The following is a 21,941-nucleotide window of genomic DNA, read 5'->3' on the forward strand; positions in this document are numbered from 1 at the left end:
TGGTGCTTTTTATATGATGTAATTTCCTTGCTTATCCCTTTTAATTAGATCAATTTTTACTTTTCCTTTGTCTGAAGTAATGATTACTACCTCTGCTTTTCAAAAATTTAGCTAAGGCAGAGTAAATTCTGCTCCAGCCTCTTACTTTTACTTTGTGTGTGTCTCCTATATAATTGAAAATCTGTTACCCTAAAAAAGAACTACATTTCCCGGGAATTCACTGACTTCCTGTCATTACGTACTTCCTGTAGACAGAGAATATTAGCAAGTGGGTGATCCTCTTGGGCCTCTTTCTTGGCCTTGCAGCCAGCATGGTGATGGTGGTAAGCTAAGCCTGGGGATTTTGAAGTGACTAATCAGCCATGGGAATGTGGTCTTTATTTTGTATCCTCTTTATTCTTTGATTTCTAATGATTATTAATAAATCTCCTAAAATATAACATTTTTATTATTTAACATTAATTTTAAATTTTACAGTTTTTGGTAACCGGAAGGGATGAGAAAAACTCCATTTTTTTTTTAAGATAGTCTTGATACTTTTTTTAAAGCCACATTTCTCCTGGAAAGGCTTTTTGCCACCCCACCTCCCTCTTGAACTCCGAGAGTATTCTGAACTGTCTACCTGAGCTGCTGCCCTACTCCTACCAGTTTGTTTGTTGTTGTTGGTTTTTTTATTTCCCTATTTTTTGACAGTTGCCCACCCGACTGGCTACTACTAGTTTGAGGAACTTAGCCTGGGACTCTTAGATGAGAAGAGATAAGCCACTTCTCTCGCTCATCTGCTTGAGCCCATGTTCCTCATTCCTTGCTGCTGCCTTTGGTTGCTGCTGCCTATCCTGCTTCCTCCTAATCCTGCTCCTGCTCAGGCTCTGGCCCCATCCCCAACTTCATTCCTGCTGGTAGCTGCCACTGTATCTTTGGAACTCACAAACTTGACGCCGTTCTCTGGGTACCTGATAAAAACTAGGGTGTATTTTCTTTAGGCAATGATTGGCCTCCTAACTCCCTCTCCATGTGGCTGGGGAACCAAACTGCTCCCCAAACATTTTTCCTCAGGGAGGAAAGGGGAAAGGAAGAAATTTTTACTCTTCCAAACAGGAAATAAAAATTACAAGCATGGCATACTCTATGAAAGAGTAGTACCTTACCTATTTCAAATAGCTTCTACCACTCATGAGTGCACTGATCCTTTCACTTATCTTGCCTGAGATTCAGGGAAGAAAATTCGTCTCCTTACAAGTCTTTGCCATTTGGGCCTGGCCAGTCTCTATGATTCATCCAGTTTGGGATCCCTAAAAACCCATGTTCTCCCTCACTATGGGAGATATCAGAAAAGGAACTTCAAATAAACTGGGGGTGAGAATTTTAAGCCTCTTCAGACTCCATTGTTTTATGAAAGTCTCTGTATTTTATTGTATTTTGCTGATTGTCTACTTTAAGATTTAATTTTGTTATTTTAAGTTCATATATTAATGTATTCAATACTATTCTGTTATACTGAATCAGTTTAATCTACTGTGTTTTAGCTACTGATATATTTTGTTACCTTTCCCCTATAACTATACTGAAAAATTATTATTGAATAAGTCCATATAAAAACAGCTTTTTCTTTCATTTTGGCTTTGTAAATTGTCACACAGATGATGGATGGACTCCGTCAACTTGGTTAACAACCTTTGGTAAATTTAGTTAGCTAAATATCTCAAATTGATTTTAAGTGGTCTTTAGACATGATTTCAGATTTTTTTTCTAAATGACTCTGACTGATCATTTTGCCTGCTTCTGAGTTATTTGTAACAAGAGGTAAAGAGTCCATTTTTGTAGCTGAAGTAAAGCACTATTATAATCCCCACCTCCTGAATTTGTTAAAATGTGAATAGATAGGACATAATAGTCTTGTACCAAAAGAGCTAGGAAGTTGATCCCAGGGCATGGTACCCCCTGGATGGCTCCTAAGAGGGAGCATCTCTCATTTGTAACTCTTAAGCTTATTCTACCCTTCCACCAGAATGATCTAGATTCTTGGTGACATTTTTTAGACCCAACATCAACAGTATAGAGGGTTTTTTTTTCCCTAGACTCCTCTGCCACATTTTTGTAATGATGGCGGCAATAGATTTTTAAATATATCTCAGCCAAGGCTGAAACATTTCAACACCTGAAAAACTTGTGAAGAGTACCCATTAGTTTTAAATGCCAAACAGCAGACTCATGTGAATCCTGATGATAGTGGGTTTGTTTGTTGTTGTCATTAAATGGGCTCTTATAACTTTAGGGTTTCTGATACTTCTTGAATGTACATTACATGTTGTACTATTGTTCTTTATAAAAACTATTACTTTGTAAACAGTGGATCATGGCCAAGTTTGAAGAGGAAATGGATCTCATTTTTGGATGAGAAACCTTTGTACTCTACCTTTCCTTAGCTGATACAGTGTGTCAATGATTGTAAGCTATATATTTTTTATTTAAAAACTCTTTTATTATTGTTTTTCTTTGATGTGCAATATAGTATGAGTTTTATTTTTTCTTTCCTTTTTGTATTTGAAGGATATGTCAAATGTATTGAGAAAATTTTCTTAAACATTTTTTTATTTTACAGTAATACAAGTTTAAAATACATTTGCCTTAATGTCAATGCATACCCCAAAAGCTTTAGACTATAAAAATGATGCCCCTGATTGTTTAAAAAAATATGGAACTTTGCTTAATGATTCTGATTCCAGGAGAAGGGAATACAAAAAGAGCCATTGCACAGTGCCAAAGAAGCACAAAGCTACTTGCATAGTGCCAATGGAGCACAAGGTCAGAGACCAAACCAATCTTACGTGGATTGATGACATTCTGCACAAAGAACGCTAGGCCTTAATCATGTGTGAGACTTGAGGTTGTGGCTATTTAACACGTGTTAAATGCAGATCTTCCTTGTACCACACACTCTTTATAAAATACATGACATCGATTGTTTGGTTCCATCCTGGCTCCCATTTGCTCCTATAATCTAGTCCCTTTTCTCTCTTATAGTATGGCAACTTCCTGTAGTCTTGGCTGCAAATGGGTAAGTGAAATATTACTGCATTTTGTCCTACAGACTTTGGGATAGAAATCACTTTAATTTAAGGGCTCTAATTCAAGGACCTGTTATAAATTTTTCTTGTACTTAGAATTTTTACACATAAGACTTTGATAGTCTATATTTCATCCAGAAGTTGTCTTTTCTCTTTTATATGGATTTTTTGGATGTTTTTTATTTCTCTTTTTAATTGATTCATATACCTCATAACTCAGTCATGGATCCCAAAGTGATCCCTTTGTTTTTCAACACCCTCTTCAGGGGATAATGTATAATTATTCTAAAATGCAAAGTTTAAATTCTTTTTGAGAACAATTTTAGGATAAGAAACATTCTACCTCTCCAAATCTAGAAAAGAAAGTGTACTGTTTGGAGAAGGCTATCATGAAGATACCTCCACAGACCACACACTGCACCAGAAGATCCAGAGTGAACTTTGGGATGTGGTGATTTGAACTGTGTGGGGTTGAATGCATTTGTTTTTGTATGTATATTCTTATGCCAAAGGGGACTGCCCCCCAAGTGGCTTTTTGTCTATGCGCCTAGCAATCATTGGCTTTTTTCTCTGCTCCTATTATCTTCAAATTATTGTAATTTCAAAGTTGGTTATGTTTACAAGATCCATTGGAGAGACCAGTCTTCCACAGATCTCAGGGGGAAAAGTATAATTGAACATCTGTTAAACTAAAAAAGAACTACATTTCCCGGGAGCCTACTGACTTCCTCTCCTTACATACTTCCTGGAGACAGAAGATATTAGCGAGTGGGTGGTCCTCTTGGTCCTCTTTCTTGGGCTTGCAGCCAGCATGGATGGTGGTGGTGGTAAGCTAAGCACAGGGATTTTGAAATGGCTAATCAGCCATGGGCACATGGTCTTTATTTTGTATCCTCTTTATTCCTTAATTTCTAATGATCATTAATAAATCTCCTAAAATATATTTTAATTATTTGCCATCAATTTAATTTTTACACTCCCCATTTAAAATGTGTTTCTTAGAGACAGTATATTGTGGAGTTCTGGTTTTTAATCCATTCTCCTATCCTTTCCCACTTTATGGGTGAGTCATCCCATTCACATTCATAGTTATGATTACTAATTGTGCATTTCCATCTTATTTTCCCTCTTTTTCCCTCCTGTTAGCCTTTCCCTGTTCACAAATATTTTGTTTTCAAAGACTGCCTTCCCCAATTCAACCTCTTTTTGTCCATCCCTCTCCTCCCTTATTCTGTCTTCCCTCCTACTTCCCTATAGGATATGATAGGTTACCAAATTTATGTGTGGATGTTATTCTCATGTTGAGCTACTTCCAATGAAAGTAAGGTTTAATCATAGCCACCACACCCACCCCTTCTTCTCCACTGTATTTGCCTCTAATGTCTCTTAATGAGGAGTAGCTTACCCCTTTCTCTCTCCTTTTCTCTTCTCCCCATATGTTCCTCTTTCTCATCCTCTTCTTTTTATATAAGCCAGTCTTACTTAGCTTCCTTCTTTCTAGATATACTCCTTTTCATTGCTGTAATAATGATAAAGTTTTTAAGAGCCTTAGCTACGTTAGGTATCTTGCATACTTTAAAGTACATTTCCTTTCTCAAGTATCATAGCTATCTTCATCATTTCAATTATCAATTTCCCAGGTATGAATGCACTCAGTTTAATCTTATCAAAGCCCCTAAGTTTTCACTTTATCTTTTTATGCCTCTCTTAAATGTTGAATTTGCTCATCAAATTTTCTTTTCAGTTCTGGTTTTTTGGTCAGGAAAGTCTGGAATTCCTCTATTTCATTAAACATCACATTTTTCCTTTGGAGGATTATGCTCAGTTTTGCTGGGGAAATAATTCTATGTTGTAGATCTTTTGCCTTTTGGAATATCATATTCCATGCCTTCCATTCCTTTAGTCTCCAGAAGAGATTCCAGTCCAGTCCTTTAATGTAGAAGGCTATGAAGTCCTGTGTAATTCTGATGGTGGCTTCTTGAAATTTGAATTATTTCCTTCTGGCAACTTTTAGTGCTTTTTCCTTGACCTGGGACCTCTGGAATTTGGCTACAATGGTCCTGGAGTGTTTTATTTTGAGGCATAATTAGGAGATGATCAGTGGATTCTCTTGTGTTTTCACCTCTTGTTCAAAGATATTATAGACTCTTCCTCCCCACCCCCTCACCCCTGATAATTTCTTATAATATGGTGTCCAGATTCTGTTTTTTAAATCCTGGCTTTCAGGTATTCTGATGATTCTTAAATGATCACTTTTGGATCTGTTATCCAGATCAGTCCTTTTTCCAGTGACGTATTTTAGATTTTCTTTGATTTTTTTGTTCATTTTGTTTTGTTGTTTGCTGCTGTCTTATGGTTTTCTTAGCTTCTATTTGTCTAATTCTAACTTTTAGAGTTATTTTCTTCTTTGAGTTTTTGTATTTCCCTTTCCATTTTGCTAATCCTACTCTTTAAAGAGAGTTTTCATCAGTGTTAGGGGTTTTTTTTTTGCCTCCATTTCCATTTGGTCAATTCTATTCTTTAGGAAATTCTTTTCTTCAGTGAATTTTCCCCCAACTATTGAGTTTTTCTGTCAATTCTCTTATTTGGTTAAAAAAAATTTTTTTTCCAAGTTCTTCCAGGGATTCTTTTGAGATATGATATTCTTTTCTTTGAAGCTTCACTTTCATTTTTAGCATTGTTGTTCACTTCTGAATTCATATTTTGGTTTTCCCAGCTTCTATGGTCAAGGTTTTTTTCTGCCATTGCTTATTTTTCTAGTTGTTCCCTTCCACCACCATCCCATGTTACTTTATCTATCTGTTGAAGTTCCTTTGTGTCCCTAAGGTAGAGAGTGCACTGCTCCAAGTTTGCAAAGTACTCTTCTTTGGTACTTGGGATAGGACTGGCTGCCCTTGTTCCTCACAGTGTATCTTTCAAGGAGGTGGCCTTGCTGGCTTGCTCGAGGAGGTTTATAGCTGTTTGGCCCAGCTAAAATCAGTACCCATGCTACCAGCTCTCCTGTAGTTTTGTGGGCTGCTCTGGTCCTACGTTACTGCTTCCCTGCCCCTGCCAAGTGGCTTGAGCTGGGCAGGCTCTCCACTCTGGGCTCTGTTCCCCTGGCACTGCACCAAAAGATAAGAGCAAGCAAGTTACTTTAGCTCCTTTGTAGCCCCAGGGCTCTGATGCTATGTGAAATTTTTTAGGTTTCCTCTTTTCTCTATCTATGTGGAGTGGCTCTGGTTGGCTTTGTTCCATTCTACAGCTTTATTTCCTCTAGAAGTGTTGTAGGCTTCTTTAACATCTGCTAGTTCTCAAAGATGCTGTGCTGCTTGGGCTGCTCTCTCCTTTTACCCCAGTGAGTCATGTTCTTCCAGTTTTCCTTTTTTTTTTTTGAAGTGATTATTTTCTTTTTATGTGTGCATGGAGGAAAGCTCCCTACTAGCCCTTCTCAATAGTCTTAATTCTACTGACAATGGCTGGCTCTTCCTAAAGGATGAAGTGTTTTGTTTCCATAGTTTCAAAAAGATCATGCACCATTTTCTGATTCTTTCCTATAAAAACGGTCTTTAAAGGTGCCATGGTCTTTGCTATATCTGATTATAAGAGGTAATATTGAAATCTGTACTACTACCCCTAATGGTCATGGCAAATGAAGACATTTTCTAGCTAAAAGGGCAGTCCAACAGAACCAATAGTCTATTCACCTAGGCTCTAATTTTTCAAGTTTGGTTTTCATGGATGCTTTTTCTTTTTTTTTCTCATTGTCATCTAAATACTGAGTCCAGTCCACACTAAGTTCTATAATTCTAGCTCTAGAAATTCCCAGACAAATAGGCAGCTTTCCTTCATCCCAAGTCTTTAACAGGCTTCTCAATTGGGAATCAGCAGGAGGTTCCTTTTAATGCCTCTACTCTGTGCTATATCAACTAGGGTACTGGTACTTACCTCTCTTGGCCTATTAGTCAAACTAATCACTTACTGTGCCTGTGTGTGGTCACTGTTTCTTAATGCACACCAAAAAATAATAATAATTTCTAAAAAAAATAAATAAACAGGACCTGTCCATATCTATATGTATGTCTATGTCTATACCTATACTCTTTTTCTGAACTTGGGAAGTCAAAACCTCCATTGCTTTTCATGGAGCCTGTGGGGAAGTATCCCCTTGCCTGTTATAGGACATCAGCAGCCCTGTTGTCTGACAATATGAGAGAACAGTGTTCCCCAATAAGTGCCTCCAATGAAACAGTCACAATTGTAAAGAAATCAGGAAGGCTCAGAAAAATGGTAGAAGTTTATCACATTCAAGGCATTTAGTATTGTATGGGCTTGGCCTTGAGCTCAGGTCCAATCTTTTAAAGATAAACTTTCTTAGCAAGAAGAACTAATTTAGATAAAATAAAGATAAAGGCAGAGAAGTGAATGGCTTAGGATTATGTTGTCATTCAGGTAGCTTATTGATTTCTAAGGGGAAACAAGGTAGAGGAGGCTTCACTTAGAGAAGCTTTCCTAGGAGAGGCTGGTCACTTTGACCTGGTAGTCCTTTGTCATTGCACTCATTGAGAGTATTTGTCACATTTTCCTTGGAAGAGGGAGGGCGTTGTCACTCCTACCTCCAAAGGGAACAGAAAGCATGAGTACATTTTGATAAATTCTTCCACAATATACTCTGCTCACTTCTTTTTTAACTTAGCCTTGGATCTGTGACCTCATTTCTTATTTCTTCAGATTTTGATAACTGTATTACAATATACCTGCTTTTTAATCCTATGGATTTTATTTTATGAATTTGAAAAATTTATTCTGAGAAGGCCTATTGGTTTCACCAGACTACAAAAGTAATTCATGACACTAATAAGTTTAAGAAATTTTGTCCCAAAGTTTTCTGTATTCTGATTTTTGCCTTAAACCTAAACAGGCCAAACTTAAGCTAAACACAGATTTAAATAAGAAATAACCTTTGCCTGAATGTTACTAGAGAGTTTAAGTGATTATGATTATCTTAACTTTTCATCTGATATAAACTCCACAGAATAAGAGAGGAGACGATACCACCTTATAGACTTGAAAAGACATTAGTCTAAAGCAAGCTAATTCTTATAATGGGTGTGGCTGATGAAATCTCCCAAGAGAAAGGTAGTAAGTGGAAGAAGGTAGTGAAGGGACCTCAAATCATACCCCCTGGAAGGAGATGGACAGGTTTGGGAAGAATTCAGTTTCACTTCTCTTTGCATTGAGCCAGTCAACTGTACCCTCCCCAAACACACCTACATTCACTGGTGATACATCATGATTCTAGGATTTCCTTGTCTATATCACTATCATGTTATAATATTGCGTGGACCAACTATATCAGAAATATTTTCATTTTTGAGTGCAGCTTCTTCATTCCCATTTGGCAGGTTGCTGCCACCTAGTGGTAACTGGGGCATCTCCTAGAGGAAACTTGGAGCTAACAGTGACCTTAACAATTCACAGGGTCAAACGTTTTAGAGTTGAAAGGAATCTTGAAGATCATTATCCAGTCCTTTGTTTTGCAAATGAGAAAACTTGTACTCAAGGACATTTCTGTGACTTACCCCAGGTCATACAACTAAGTAGCATAAGCAGTGTTCAAAGCAAGGGGCACCAATTTAATTCAGCTCAACAAGCATCCCTCAAGGGCTCATTACATGCAAAGTACCTGATAGGTGCTGGTAATAGAAGGACAAAAATTCTGAAACTTTCCTAGTCATCAGTGAGTTTACATTCAAATCCAGCCTTTTTGCTTGGGAGGACTAACCAGCCTACTTCTTTGGTCCCTACTGAGTCATCTGTGAGTAGATTTTTTTTTAATGGCCTAGGAGTCTAAAAGAAATTCTAACAGTTGGATGGTATCTTAAAATTAATTATCCTGAGATTCACAGTGCAAAACAAGGAAATATGATTTTTGTTTTACCAATAGCTGAAGGTCTGCAGGGGGAGATCCCAGTGAAGAAGATTTATTTGTAATATATTGAATTATTTCTATTTTGGGGTTTTGAATTGAGGCTCATATTTGTCCCTTGGACCTCTGTACTCATTCCTTTGTTCCTAGGAAATTCAAGGAATACCTCACTCTAGAGTATCTTCCATTTCAGTGATTATCTGGCCTGAAAAATAGACCTAGCTTAGGTCAGGTGTGTCTGGAAGCAGCAGTAGGGAATTCTTTTTTTTTTTTTTAAACCCTCACCTTTCGTCTTGGAGTCAATACTTTGTATTGGCTCCAAGGCAGAAGAGTGGTAAGAGCTAGGCAATGGGGGTCAAGTGACTTGCCCAGGGTCACACAGCTGGGAAGTGTCTGGGGTCAGATTTGAACCTAGGACCTCCCGTCTCTAGGCTGAGCTACCCAGCTGCCCCCAGTAGGGAATTCTTAACTCTCTATTGGGGTAAATGGAGAATGTCACACATAACTGGATAGGGCCTGATTATGGATTCAAGGCATGTGATTTTCCATTATCAACCAAGGAATTGGGTAGGGATTGAGAAAATGATGGATCACATCCTCATTGGCTATTCACCACGTAGAGATATCTTGGGATGTCAACAGGTAGAATGATAATGAGCTTCCAAAATTCAACAGAATTGAATGATTCATACAGGGGAATTTCTTGGTCTTTGGTCATTGAGAGAGATCAATGATCAATTAATTTATTGCTTATTGCTAGCCTAATCAACAAACTGATTTTCTTACCTGGAAGCCAGTCTCGGATTTTTTTAATCATCACATAGCTCTAAACTAGAAGGATCACTTTTCTCTGTGACTCCCAGAACCATCCAAAGCCTTCACCAGGAAACGTAAGAACAGGATCAACCACAAATGTTTATGAGAGATCCACCAAATTCAGTTTTTAACATTTTTTAAAAATGTTACAATTAGGGGGCAGCTGGGTAGCTCAGTGGATTGAGAGTCAGGCCTAGAGACGGGAGGTCCTAGGTTCAAATCTGGCCCCAGACACTTCCCAGCTGTGTGACCCTGGGCAAGTCACTTGACCCCCATTGCCTAGCTCCTACCACTCTTCTGCCTTGGAGCCAATACACAGTATTGACTCCAAGATGGAAGGTAAGGGTTTAAAAAATGAAAAAATAAAATGTTACAATTAGAAACATGTGCCAGTTGCACCCAGATGAAGAACAACAGTGTTAAGAACTGCCAGTTCTTCATGTCTTCTTTTCCTTTCAAGGCTCCAGTGAGAGCAAGAGAATAAGTGCCTGACAAAAATAAATTAAAAAGCCATATGTCTCTCTCCTTATTCTTTTAGCAACTGACTTTTCTCCTCTTTTCTCTCTAGTGATCTTTAAAACTCCCATTGTACAGGGTCTTTTTTATAATCTTTCTTTCTAGTCCTGATCTTGTTAGTCTTCCTCTTCTGTCAAAAGATAAGCAATTTTTCATCTTGACTCCTCTGGGATCAAGGTTAGTCATGGCATTGACTAGGAACAGAATCTTTGTGAGTCTATCCTTGGGTCCCCAGTAGAGCTTAGCTCATACTAGGTCAGTAAGAGACATTTTTTGAAACTGAAAAAAATATTGGAATAGAAAGACTTTACCGGGCTGGAGGAACTCGGGGACAACATGAGAGAGAGGTGCCCTTCATTTGTCTGGGGATAGCGGTACTTTCTTCTTGGAGATCAGATAAGTCCTATTTGTGTGTTGGCTGGTCCCATCCGAGTACATATTCCATCAAATCTAGTCCTCTTATGTAGGCTTCATAGATTCCATAAATGTAGATACAATGTTGGATCTCCTTCTTTGATGCTTATGAATATGCTGGTTAGCTACTGATCACCCTTACTAGATAGCTCCATTAACCAATAAGAGAGCCTTTAAGACTCCTGTCAATTGGCAAACAGTGATTCTGTGGCCTCTTTCATTTGAAATATGGAGCCTTTGGCCTTGATGCCTTTTGTGTCTCTTTTGAAGACTCTGGCCCTTACCTCTGCCTCTGCCATGGATTCTCAGTGGTGGCATTCTCTTTATGCTCATTGGGAGCAAATGAATCCTTCTCAGTCAATTCTGCTTCTCCCTAAAGGTCCCTCATGTTTGCAAGATAGTGTAGGTATGGCAATAGTTTGCTCAGCAAAGACTGCTACATGTGTATTATAGAGAATTAAATGAAAATGAGGGGAATATAAGCAAAAATGTTAACTGCTAAAGATTCCACATTATATTGAACCAGTTTCTTTTCAGTTTTGAGTTCCTGAGGAAAGGTATTGCCATAAATCCGACTGTCACACTTAAGAACTACGTATTTACATATTAAACTACTAATAATAGAAAGACCTCAGCTGCTTTGGCATGCAGACTTTGTATGCAGTTCTGACATGAGATCTCGAGTTGGAAAGGTTAGACTAATAGACAGGTAAAAGTACAGTTTAAAAGGTATCCTTTACATCTAGTTCTCAATGGGGAAAAAAATTAGGTTTCATTATGAATTGTTATTTTTTTGCAGTGCATTTAAAGAAAAACCATGGCTGCAGCAGTTAGAGATTGCAAAAACTATGGCAAAGAAGAGTATTTATAATCTGACTACTGAAGACATGACTACAAAATCAAGATCCTCAAGAAGTTTTTCTTTGAGAAATGAAAACCCAACTCAATGGTGACTCTATCAAAGTGCACACATAACCCTTCATTTCTAATGCCAGCAAACCTGGCCCAATAGCAGGGAGGAAGGGCTTATAAGCAGGTACACCTCTATTGTATCAATAAAAATCTTCCCAAAACATATTTCTACATCGGTAGACCCCAAGATAGCTTCAAAAATACCCTCCTGGTTAGCCTATCCTGTCAGTGAGATGGAAACTTTCTTAAAAGACTCAAAAGGAGTTCTGAAGCAGGTGTTATTGATGCCCACCAACCTGAAGTCCATTAATAATCCCCTCATTTATTAAAGCAGCAAAGAGTTAACAGCATGGGCATAGCACTAGAGTAGCTGAAATCAAAGAAACCCAATTTTTTAATAAGAAAATTCTCTGACAAAAGGTTTAATTTCCCAAAGATATAAGGAACTAAGTCAAATTTACAAAAAAGCAAGTCATTCTCTAGTTGACAAATGATCAAGGGCTATTAATAAGCAGTTTTCAGATTAGGAAATCAAAATTATCAATAATCACATGAAAAAGTGTTCTAAATTCCTCCTGATTACAAAAATGCAAATTAAAACAACTCTGTTTTACCACCTCACACCTATCAGATTGGCCAATATGACGGCAAAGGAAAATAATAAATATTGGAGGGGATGTGGCAAAATTGGGATGTTAATGCACTGCTGGTGTAGTTGTGAATGGATCTAACCATTCTGGAAGGCAATCTGGAATTCTGTGCAAAGGGCTCTAAAATAATGCATGCCCTTTGATCTAGCAATACTACCAGATTTTTATCCCAAAGAGATAATAAGAAAAAATACTTGTACAAAAGTATTTATTGCCATGCTTTTTATAGTAGTAAAAAATTGGAAAATTAGGGGTGTCCCTCAATTGGGGAATGGCTAAAGAAATTGTGGTATCTGATGGTGATGGAATACTACTGTGCTGTAAGGACTGACGATCTGGAGACTTTCCATATGAACTGGGAGAACCTCAATGAACTGATGCAAAGTGAAATGAGCAGAACCAGAGGAATATTGTACACAGAAAGTAAAACATTGTGGAAAAATTCAGTGTTATAGACCTTGCTACTAGTAGCAATGCAACAAGCCAGGATATTCCTGAAGGACTTTTGTAAAAAAATTCCATCCACATTGAGAGAACTACAGGAGTAGAAATGCAAAAGAAAAACATATGACATCACTTATCACATGTGTATATGGTATGTGATTTGGGGACTAGACTTTTAAAAATTGCTCTATAGTAAAAATGCATAATATGGAAATAGGTATCAAGTGACAACATCTGTAGGACCCAGTGGAATTGCTTGTTGGCTCTGGGAGCGAGGATGGAAGTGGGGAGGAAAAGAAAATGAATCATGTAAATGTGGAAAAATTTTCTAAAAATTAAATAAAATTTTTTAAAAGTCTCTGCACTCAAGAAATTTATAATAGTTAGGAAAATAATAGATGAAAAATTAAATAATGAAAATGCCATGAAGTAGTGTCTAAGTATCACATAAATGGCAGAGATAATGAGTTCAGATGGTTATAAGGATTTAAATTAATGTACAATACTTCAAGCATTATTTTTATAAAGTTTATTATCTTACAAAATAGAACCATGTGACTAAGTTTTTCTACCTGCTCAAAAATCCCCACTCCACCAAAGCTGAGACAGGAAGGGAAAAGCCTGGGAGAGGGAACTACACCCAATTTATGTCCTGTCTATAGAAAATGAGTAGGGTGCTGGGAATCGTAGTTTTGCTGGAGATTATAGTTTTTAAAGTAACAGATTCTAATTGCACACAGTGGGCAGGGATAGTCAGGAAAGATTTCAGGTGAGAGGTGAGGCTCTAACTGGGGAGTGAAAGATTAGAGGACAAAGATCTTCTGGACTTCCAAGAATGGCAATCAGCATGGGGGGAAATTGTCCTTATCAACTTCAGATGTAATGATTATCACAATGATCTTTTTGCAAATGCTTGCATGAAAAATGTGACAATACTTGATAATCAAATGTTCTATGAAATGATGTCTCATTTTGCCTTTGAATAAAAGCAGCTGCACCAACTCCTCTATCCTTTCATTAGCTGCAACTTTTCTGTCTTCTGGTAGTTTATTGATGGGGTATGTGTGTATCAAGGGTGATACACTTTAGCTCCCCACTATTTGTATGTAATTGTCTTTGGATAAGCATTTTCCATTTGGAGTATCATTAGCTAAGTTAAAATTTATAATAAGTGGATGCCTTTTACTGTGCTCAGCTTCCTTTGCACCAACCACTCTATCACCATCACTATTAACTGGGAGGGACTGAAGGACAGACTACATTTTTCTGTTTCTTGAGTTGCCATGACCTAAGAATTCATCATCAAGTGGTCAGTTAATCAGTATGTCAATAAAAGTTTATGAGGAAACTACTATGTGCCTTCACTCTAAGTGCTATGGAAACAAAGAAAAGCAAAAAAAGAAAATCCCTACCCTTAAGGAACCCACATTCCAATGGAGGTCAGCCTACTGATAATGAAAATCTCCTTGCTTAGCTGGACTGACCCTGGAAAGCAGACTCAATCTGTTACTGGAAATGTACTAAGACCTCTTTTCAGCATGGTGGAATTTCTCATAGTTTACACTATTTTCTTTGCCATCAGAAATCTAGTCACTTTCATATCACAATTAACCACCAAAGGAGGAGTCTATGAAGGCTAAATACTAATAGAACCTAAAACTCATGCTATCAGGAACCATATTATCCTGTAAGAACATATCAAGTCTACTTTTCCCACCTTATCAGAACCCTTTCCCCTAATAATCCACTGATTAGAAATCAGATACCCTCAAAACCTCCATTTTGGGGGCAGCCAGGTGGCTAAGTGGACAATGGGAGGTCCTGGGTTTCAAATCTGACCTCAGACATTTCCTAGTTAAGTGACTTGCCCAGGTCACATAGAATCAATACACAGTATTGATGCTAAAACAGAAGGTAAGGGTTTAAAACAAAAACAAAAATGAAAGAGCCCAGGCTAGCCATCTCTTCATTTTCCACCTACCTGCTTTCCTTTGGACTTCTCCATTATTTTCCCTCACCCTGTGCCCTTCCTACCCCTACTTTGGCTTTTTTTTTTTTTGATATTTGTATCCACACTGCTTGGCATAGTGCCTGGGACAAATGTAAGAAATGAAATTTGGGTTTTATGTTAAATATAAGAATTCTATACTGATACAGTAGTCACAGATTTAAAGATATTATCACTTAATTAAAAAATTACTTTAGTAGCTTTATTTACAAAGAAGTAGAAAGAGTGAAAATGGAAAAGGTAGCTAAAGAGACAGGTTTTAACAAGCCTACTAGTCCTTCTCTGGTGAAGTGAGGCTCAGCCCCACAGGGACTTTTCCCACATCTGATGGTTTCTTCAGCTAGAGTTCTACCAATGTAGCTCCTCCAAAGCCACAGCAGGGATCTCCAGAACCAATCTCTTCAGAAGTCAGGAAAGGGAGGCCAGCTACTCACCCACCCAAGATGAACTCCAAAGGAGAAGACCAGACCAAAGGCCAAGTCCAAAGGTGAAGTCCTCCAACACCTAAGTCCAAAGGAGAAGATCTAGGAGCAGTCCTCCAAGAGGCAGTCCAAGAGCCAAGGGCCAAGATCCCCTTGTCAGGGAATTCAGGACATAAAAAGTCCTTTTTCCACTTCACTTCCTGTCCCTTCCTCCACTTTATAGGAACCAATTGCAGTCTTTTAATTTGCCTAGCACTGCCCAGGGGAAGAGCAATGGCTTCTGGAGTTGTCACCCACTTTAGTAATTGACTTGTGAATTCTCTTATTTAGTGTTAAGTAGGGGTGTTTAAATTTTTGGCTGATTAATTTAAAGATTGATGACTGATAGACAAAGAAAGTTTGATTCACTCTTCACACATAGTAGTTGCCAATTGTAAATGTAATTTTTAAATAATTTTCTGATTCTGAAACAATTTATAGACTTAAGAAATGTGGCATACATGCATGCTAAATAAATCTTTTTGAGATGACCACTAACCCACATAACATAATATTTGTATAGGATTAGTTCTCTGCTTAAAGAAAACTCTCTAGCATTGATGTATTGGTTGGATTATGTATCTTAAAGAAAAATATTTCCTAAAGTGTATTAAACTTTTTTGCTCATAAATCTTTTGGGTCCTGCCTAGGGTGTGAAATTCATGCCTGCATAAAATAAATTAGATTCCAGGTTGATAAGTTGCAGCTATGCACCCCTGCAGAGCAAGATAAGAATCTAATTCTCCCCTTTTTATTCACAGAAAATACTCTGAGGGAAACATTAAGAGAGTTCACTATCAGCATAACTGTAATAATCTTACTTCATACTACTATAATTTTTCTGGAGTTTTCTGATGATTTAGCTAATATTTATGAAAATTTTATTTAAGGCACCATGCCTTTTAAGTGTTATTATATTTTACATAGACAAAAAGGAATTTCCTAATTCTTATTGAAATCTTAATCGCCTGTGATATTCTGGAAACTCAATCACTTCTGCCCACCATGCTCCAAACATTACTAAATATTATTACAGCTTTAACAGCTGGGGTTTAATACTAGATGTATTTATTTATTCTTTTAATATATCCACTACTAATTCATGTTGTTGGGAGCAAATCTCAGACATTTTTGTGAAGGACGTGGTACTTATAAGTGATGGATGTTACTATACTTTTGTCCACTTATAAAGGCAGTAAGTCAAGCTGTGATTATGGTAAAGGGGAAAAGAAAAAGTCATTTGACATGCCATTAAGATAAAAGAAGGAAAATGAAAGTTGGAGACCTAAAATCCAAGGAGGAAGAAGAAAGAAGAGAAAGATCGAGAAACAAGGGCAGTGGAAATATAAGCAGTTACAGATTTTTGGCATTCTTGCTTCTTTCTCAATAATACTTAGAAAAGTCTGAGAGTGTAATAATAGTCTTTCCATACCACTTTAGCCCCAAGAGAAAGCTGGTGTGGCCTCTGGCAACAAGAATTAAGCAAACATTATGTACAAGGTGCTGTTAGGTGTTGTTTCTACCTTCAAAGAGCTCACCTTCTAACTGGGACCCAGAATACAAAAAGATGCACAAGCAAGATAAATATAGTGTAAACATAAGGTAATCTCAGAGGGGAATGAGGGCACCAGGAGATTACAGAAGGTGGAATGAGGAAAGCCAAAACATGGATTGAGGTGAGAGGATGAGATTTGGCAAGGTGGGGACAAGAAACAATTTGCAATTAAGAGAGTTATCACTGGATGCAGCTGGGTGGCTCAGTGGATTGAGAGCGATGGCCAGAGATGGGTCCTGGGTTCAAATCTGGCCTCAGACACTTCCCAGTTGTGTGACCCTGGGCAAGTCACTTGACCCCCATTGCCTAGCCCTTACCACTCTTCTGCCTTAGAACCAATACCCAGTATTGATTCTAAAATAGAAGGTAAGGGTTTTTTAAAAAAAAAAGAGTTCATGCATAGTCTTCTGAAGATTCCGTGTTGTTGAATGCAAATGTACCTTTGCCTAAAAGACTATTTTGCTGAGAACTCACAGAAAACAAGTGTTCCCACAGAGGTCAGAAGAAATATAAGCACATTGTAAAGAAGTGTGTTATTCACTGGGAGACATGGGCAGTAGACTATCCAGAATGGTGGGCCGGAATCAAAGAAGGTGCTGTGATTCATGAGCAAAGCAGAATTGCAATAGATCAAAAGAAATGAATGAGATGCACAAATTTAGAGACTTCTCCATCGCAAATGTTCATCTGGGCTTTGTGTGCCTGACCTGAGGCAGAGGTTCAATGTGTAAATAACAAACATTTATTGGAATCACTTATGGTAGAAAAAAAGTTCTACACCAAAAGACACATGGCCCAATTATTAAATAGAACATTTCCAAGGTGAACCTATTTCCTGGCCCATGTTTCTTCCCCCCCCCCCCCCTTAAGCCAATTCTAGTCTCCTATCCCTTCCCAGACCCTCCTCCACCCCATGAGTAACTGTTAACAAAAGCTAAAAACAGCCACTTGGGCTATAGCATTTTCAACTCCACTCCACAGTGAAGATTCTGAACTCATGTTGGTCTGAACAGCCACAGTCTGTCATTTTATACACGAACTCCAAAATAATGATGTTAGGGGCAGTTAAAAGGTCTGTGGATGGGCCTGTAGTCTTGCATTCAAATCTTGCCTCAGACACTTACTAGCCACATGACCTTGGTCTAGTCATATAATCTGTCTGCCTCAGTCTCAAGTGTAAAATAGGGATAATAGCCTCTACTTCCCAGCGTTCTTATGAGGACTAAATGAAATATTTGGAAGGTACTTAGCACAGTACTGGTAAATCACTTGCTTAATTCCTCCACTAGAAGTAGGGGTGGGGTGGTAAAGAGGTATGACAGGGTCAGACAAAAACTTTAAAAGGATCATCACTTTGGCAGCTGAGTGGGGATGGATTGCAGGGGGAACCACTGGGCTATTGCAATAATCCAAGCCAGGGGTGACACCCTGCACCAACAGCTGGCTGGCTGTGTAAGCAGGATATAAAATAAGCCCACATAAATCATCAATATTTCTATGTGTCACCAACAAAGTCCTGTAAGAAAAGATAGTAAAAGACATTTCATTTAAAACAACCATAGACAGTATTAAGTTCTTGGGTATATATCTGACAAGATAAACCCAGGAACTACATGAACTTAATTATAAAACATTTTTATACAAATAAAGTGAAATTTAAAGGACGGAAGAAATATCAACTGTTCATGGGTGAGTCTAGCCAATATAATAAAAATGACAATTCTACCTAATATACTTATTGTCATCACAACTAAGTTAATAAAAAATTATTTTTTTGAGCTAGAAAAAAATGACAAAATTCATTTGGAAGAAGAAAAGGTCAAGAATATTAAAGGAATTAATGATAAAAAAAAATAAAGCAAAGAGGTCTAGTAGTACCAGATCTAAAACTGTATCATAAGGTGGTAATTATCAAAACTATTTGGTACTGACTATGAAATAGAAATAGAGTACATATACAATACACAGTAAATTATTACAGTAATCTTATGTTTGATAAATGTAAAGATTTAAGGTTTTTTATTGTATTTTTTCCTGATTACATAATTTTAAACATTTGTTTTCTGACACTTTGCAATCCAAATTCTTCCTCTCCTTCCCTCCCCTCTTTCCTCCCAAGATGGTAAGCAACATAAATTATATATGTGCTATCATGCAATACACATTTCCATATTCCTCATGTTGTAAAAGATGACATATCACACACACATATATATATGTATATATATAGATATAGATATATATCAAGGAAAAACTTAAGGAAATAAAAGTGAAAAATGAAATGCTTCAATCTGCATTCGGACTTCATCAGTTCCTTCTATGGTAGTGGATAGCCTTTTTCATTATGAGTCTGGGATCTTTTCATAAGATTTAAACTTTGGGCATAAGAATTCACTTTTTGATAATTATTGGGAAAACTGGAAAGGAATCTGGCAGAAACTTATACTGGCAAAGTATTGACAAGTCTATGAGGACATTCTGGGCCCATTGAGGCAGAAGCAGCCAGAAAAGACACAATTGCAGATATGCTCCAGACCCTGGCAAGGACTAGTTCTGACCTTGTGGGTCTACAAATCACTGTCCAAGAAGACCTAGCCTTCTTAAGTGGCTCAGAACACCTGACCAGCTAACTTATTATTACAAATCCTTGAGCTCTATTTCTGGGACAAGTGGCCTTCATGTATACACCCAGCTATACCAGGGTACCTACCATTGTACTTCTAAAGAAATCCTTCTGCCATTGATAAGAGACCAAAGAAAGCTTTGAAGATTACCATTTGATGAAGTATATACTCCTCAATGCAGCTGGCACTCTCTAATTGGCACCAAGAATGTATGTTTTGATGTTATTTTCCTTTGATCAGTGTAGAAACTATATAAATATTAGACCTATATGCTTAATAAAATGGAATCTGTGATCCCATTCACAGTCCCCTCAGTTCCCATAACTTTGACTCAATTGTATGAGACTATGCATGTCTCTACCTATTTCTCTGCATTCTATGTTTCCAGCCTGCCACTCAACACTACAGCCTTAAAGCACTGCTTTCTCTCTCTGCCGGCCAGAGAACAGACACTAAAATTTGACATCCAAGGCTAGCTAGCTGTCCAGTGAGCCCTTATAGCCATGCAGCTCACTCCCCTGCTTGAACCCACCAATGGGCATTCCTGAGGCCCATCACAAAGCATAGTAGACCAGTATATTGTTTACCAAAATAAAGTCAAAATGGATCTATGACCTAGACATAAGGAGAGATATCATAAGTGTGGAAATTTGTTAGGGTAGATCCTGGTCAACTCAGAACTTCCTGCCCTTCTATAAGACTGAGATTGAATAGGGCTCAAGAACCATTGCTCAATCCTCCACATCCTTGCCTTGGGACCTTGAGTCTATATTACTTACTGCAGCTGCAACCCTAACTGGAATTCTCCTAAATCAGGAATTTAGCATTTGTCTTTCCTTTTGGAATTCCTGATTCTCTGTACAACATTTACTGGAAGCCTATCTCCCCTCCCCCCCACCAAAAAAAAATTCTTTGCTCTATTGTCTTTCTTGAGTTAACACTAATTTAAGTACCTCACTAGATTGTGTAGATGGGATTAACTCTCCTTTGACCTACCTTTTGATTGAATCAACACAAACTTGAACTAGGTGGGGGAGCTCACAAACCAGTTAGTGAATTCACATCCTACTTAGTGCTAGGAGAGAAGCCAGCAATACTTGGAGAGCTCCACCCCTTTTAAAAATTCAATCAGTTAGAAACTTGTGAATTCTTTTTAAGAGTTTACACTCACAGAAACTGTTCAATTAGGAAACTGAACCTTTTTGATGAGAAGTCGATCCCACAGACACTGCCTCCTGGGGCAGTGCTAGACAATTTGGAAACTATGATTGGCCCCTGTGAAGAGGGGAGGAGACAAAAAGTCACCATAAAAGCAAGTCTGAACTCCCTCAGAGTAGACAGTCTTTGGGAAGGAAGTCTGAAGAGATTATCTACTGGAGATAGTCTTCTAAATGGGGAGAGTCTTTAAGGGAGGGAGCTTTGCTGGAGACTTCGGCTTGGATCATGGACTTGGAGTTCTGCTTCAATTTAGACTCTGACTCCTATACTACTGCATTGGGTGAGTGAAAGGCTGATTAATTTCCTAGTTTCCTAAGAGACTAGCTTCCATCTTGGAGGAGGCCTCCTGGTTACTCACCACCAGCTTTCCAGGTTGAAATAGGATAGATAACTTCTCTAGCCCCCTTACAATTCTCTTCTTTAATGTTTCCTCTCTATTTATAAATACTTTTAAATAAATTTCTGACCTGAGATAAAATAAATATTGGCAACCACATAATTTCATAAAATTATTGTCTAACCATTAATTTTCACCTTCACACCCCCAAAATCTCCTTTGGTTGCTGTCCAAAACCCAGGTCATTATCTTTTTTTGTATTCTATTTTAATTTCTTGTTAATTTTCCTAATTAAATCTTTATTTATGAATATTTATCATTTTTTGATAAATTTTTTATTTAATTTAGAATATTTTTCCATGGTGTTAGATTTAAAATAGTTTTGAGTGTTAAATAGTTGTAGATAAGAGAGTGGGAGCCATAAAATGTGATAATTAAAATGTTTGGGAGCAAGGGAAATATATAACAATTATGATCGCTGAAATATGTTTTCTGTGTCTTGGTTTTATATAAATATAAGATGGTCGCCAGGGAATATATTCCCAATTTATGAATATGCCCAAGCCAACTGGGTTTTATAGAGAAATTTAATTTATAATACACTGATTAATCAATAGAAAAAGAGAGAAAGTAAGAAAGGAATAAGAATGCAGGGTCTCAAGCCAATAAGGCCTAGACCTCAGTCCTAAGAGATAAATCAGTCAGTTGGTTTTATCACTCACCAAAGATCTCTCTAGGTAAGGTTTCTCATGCCAACCTCAGGCTCCACCTTCAAGAGAGCCTCCTTTCAAGAAATGTTTCCAGAGCATTCTCCTCCCGACTCCTCCTGAGTTCACCTTCCACAGCCTCCTTCAAGACCTCTCCAGGAGCTCTCCCTCCAGGACCTCTCTCCTCTCAGACCTCCTTCAGAGCCAAAAACTCTCCTTCCTCTATCTTTTTAAGCCAACAATCTGTCCCCTCCCCTCAGTTCTCACATCTACCAATCACTGTCCATGTCTCCCCTGTGCCAA

The 21,941-nt window shown here is 37.8% G+C and overlaps 1 protein-coding gene across 2 annotated transcripts in view; it reads left to right on the forward strand.

Moving 5' to 3' along the window:
• The window catches only part of ANKUB1 (ankyrin repeat and ubiquitin domain containing 1), a 56,663-nt gene extending 42,933 nt beyond the window's left edge, over positions 1-13,730 (forward strand). For both annotated transcript variants that reach the window (XM_007502047.3, XM_007502049.3), the window contains one exon: positions 11,522-13,730. In XM_007502047.3, coding sequence (XP_007502109.2) covers positions 11,522-11,675 — 154 coding nt within the window. In that variant the 3' untranslated portion in view covers positions 11,676-13,730. The remainder of the gene's footprint in view (positions 1-11,521) is intronic.
• Positions 13,731-21,941: the final 8,211 nt, after the last annotated feature.

Source organism: Monodelphis domestica, chromosome 8 (genome assembly GCF_027887165.1).
Source record: "Monodelphis domestica isolate mMonDom1 chromosome 8, mMonDom1.pri, whole genome shotgun sequence".
In the NCBI taxonomy this organism is placed as follows: domain Eukaryota; kingdom Metazoa; phylum Chordata; class Mammalia; order Didelphimorphia; family Didelphidae; genus Monodelphis; species Monodelphis domestica.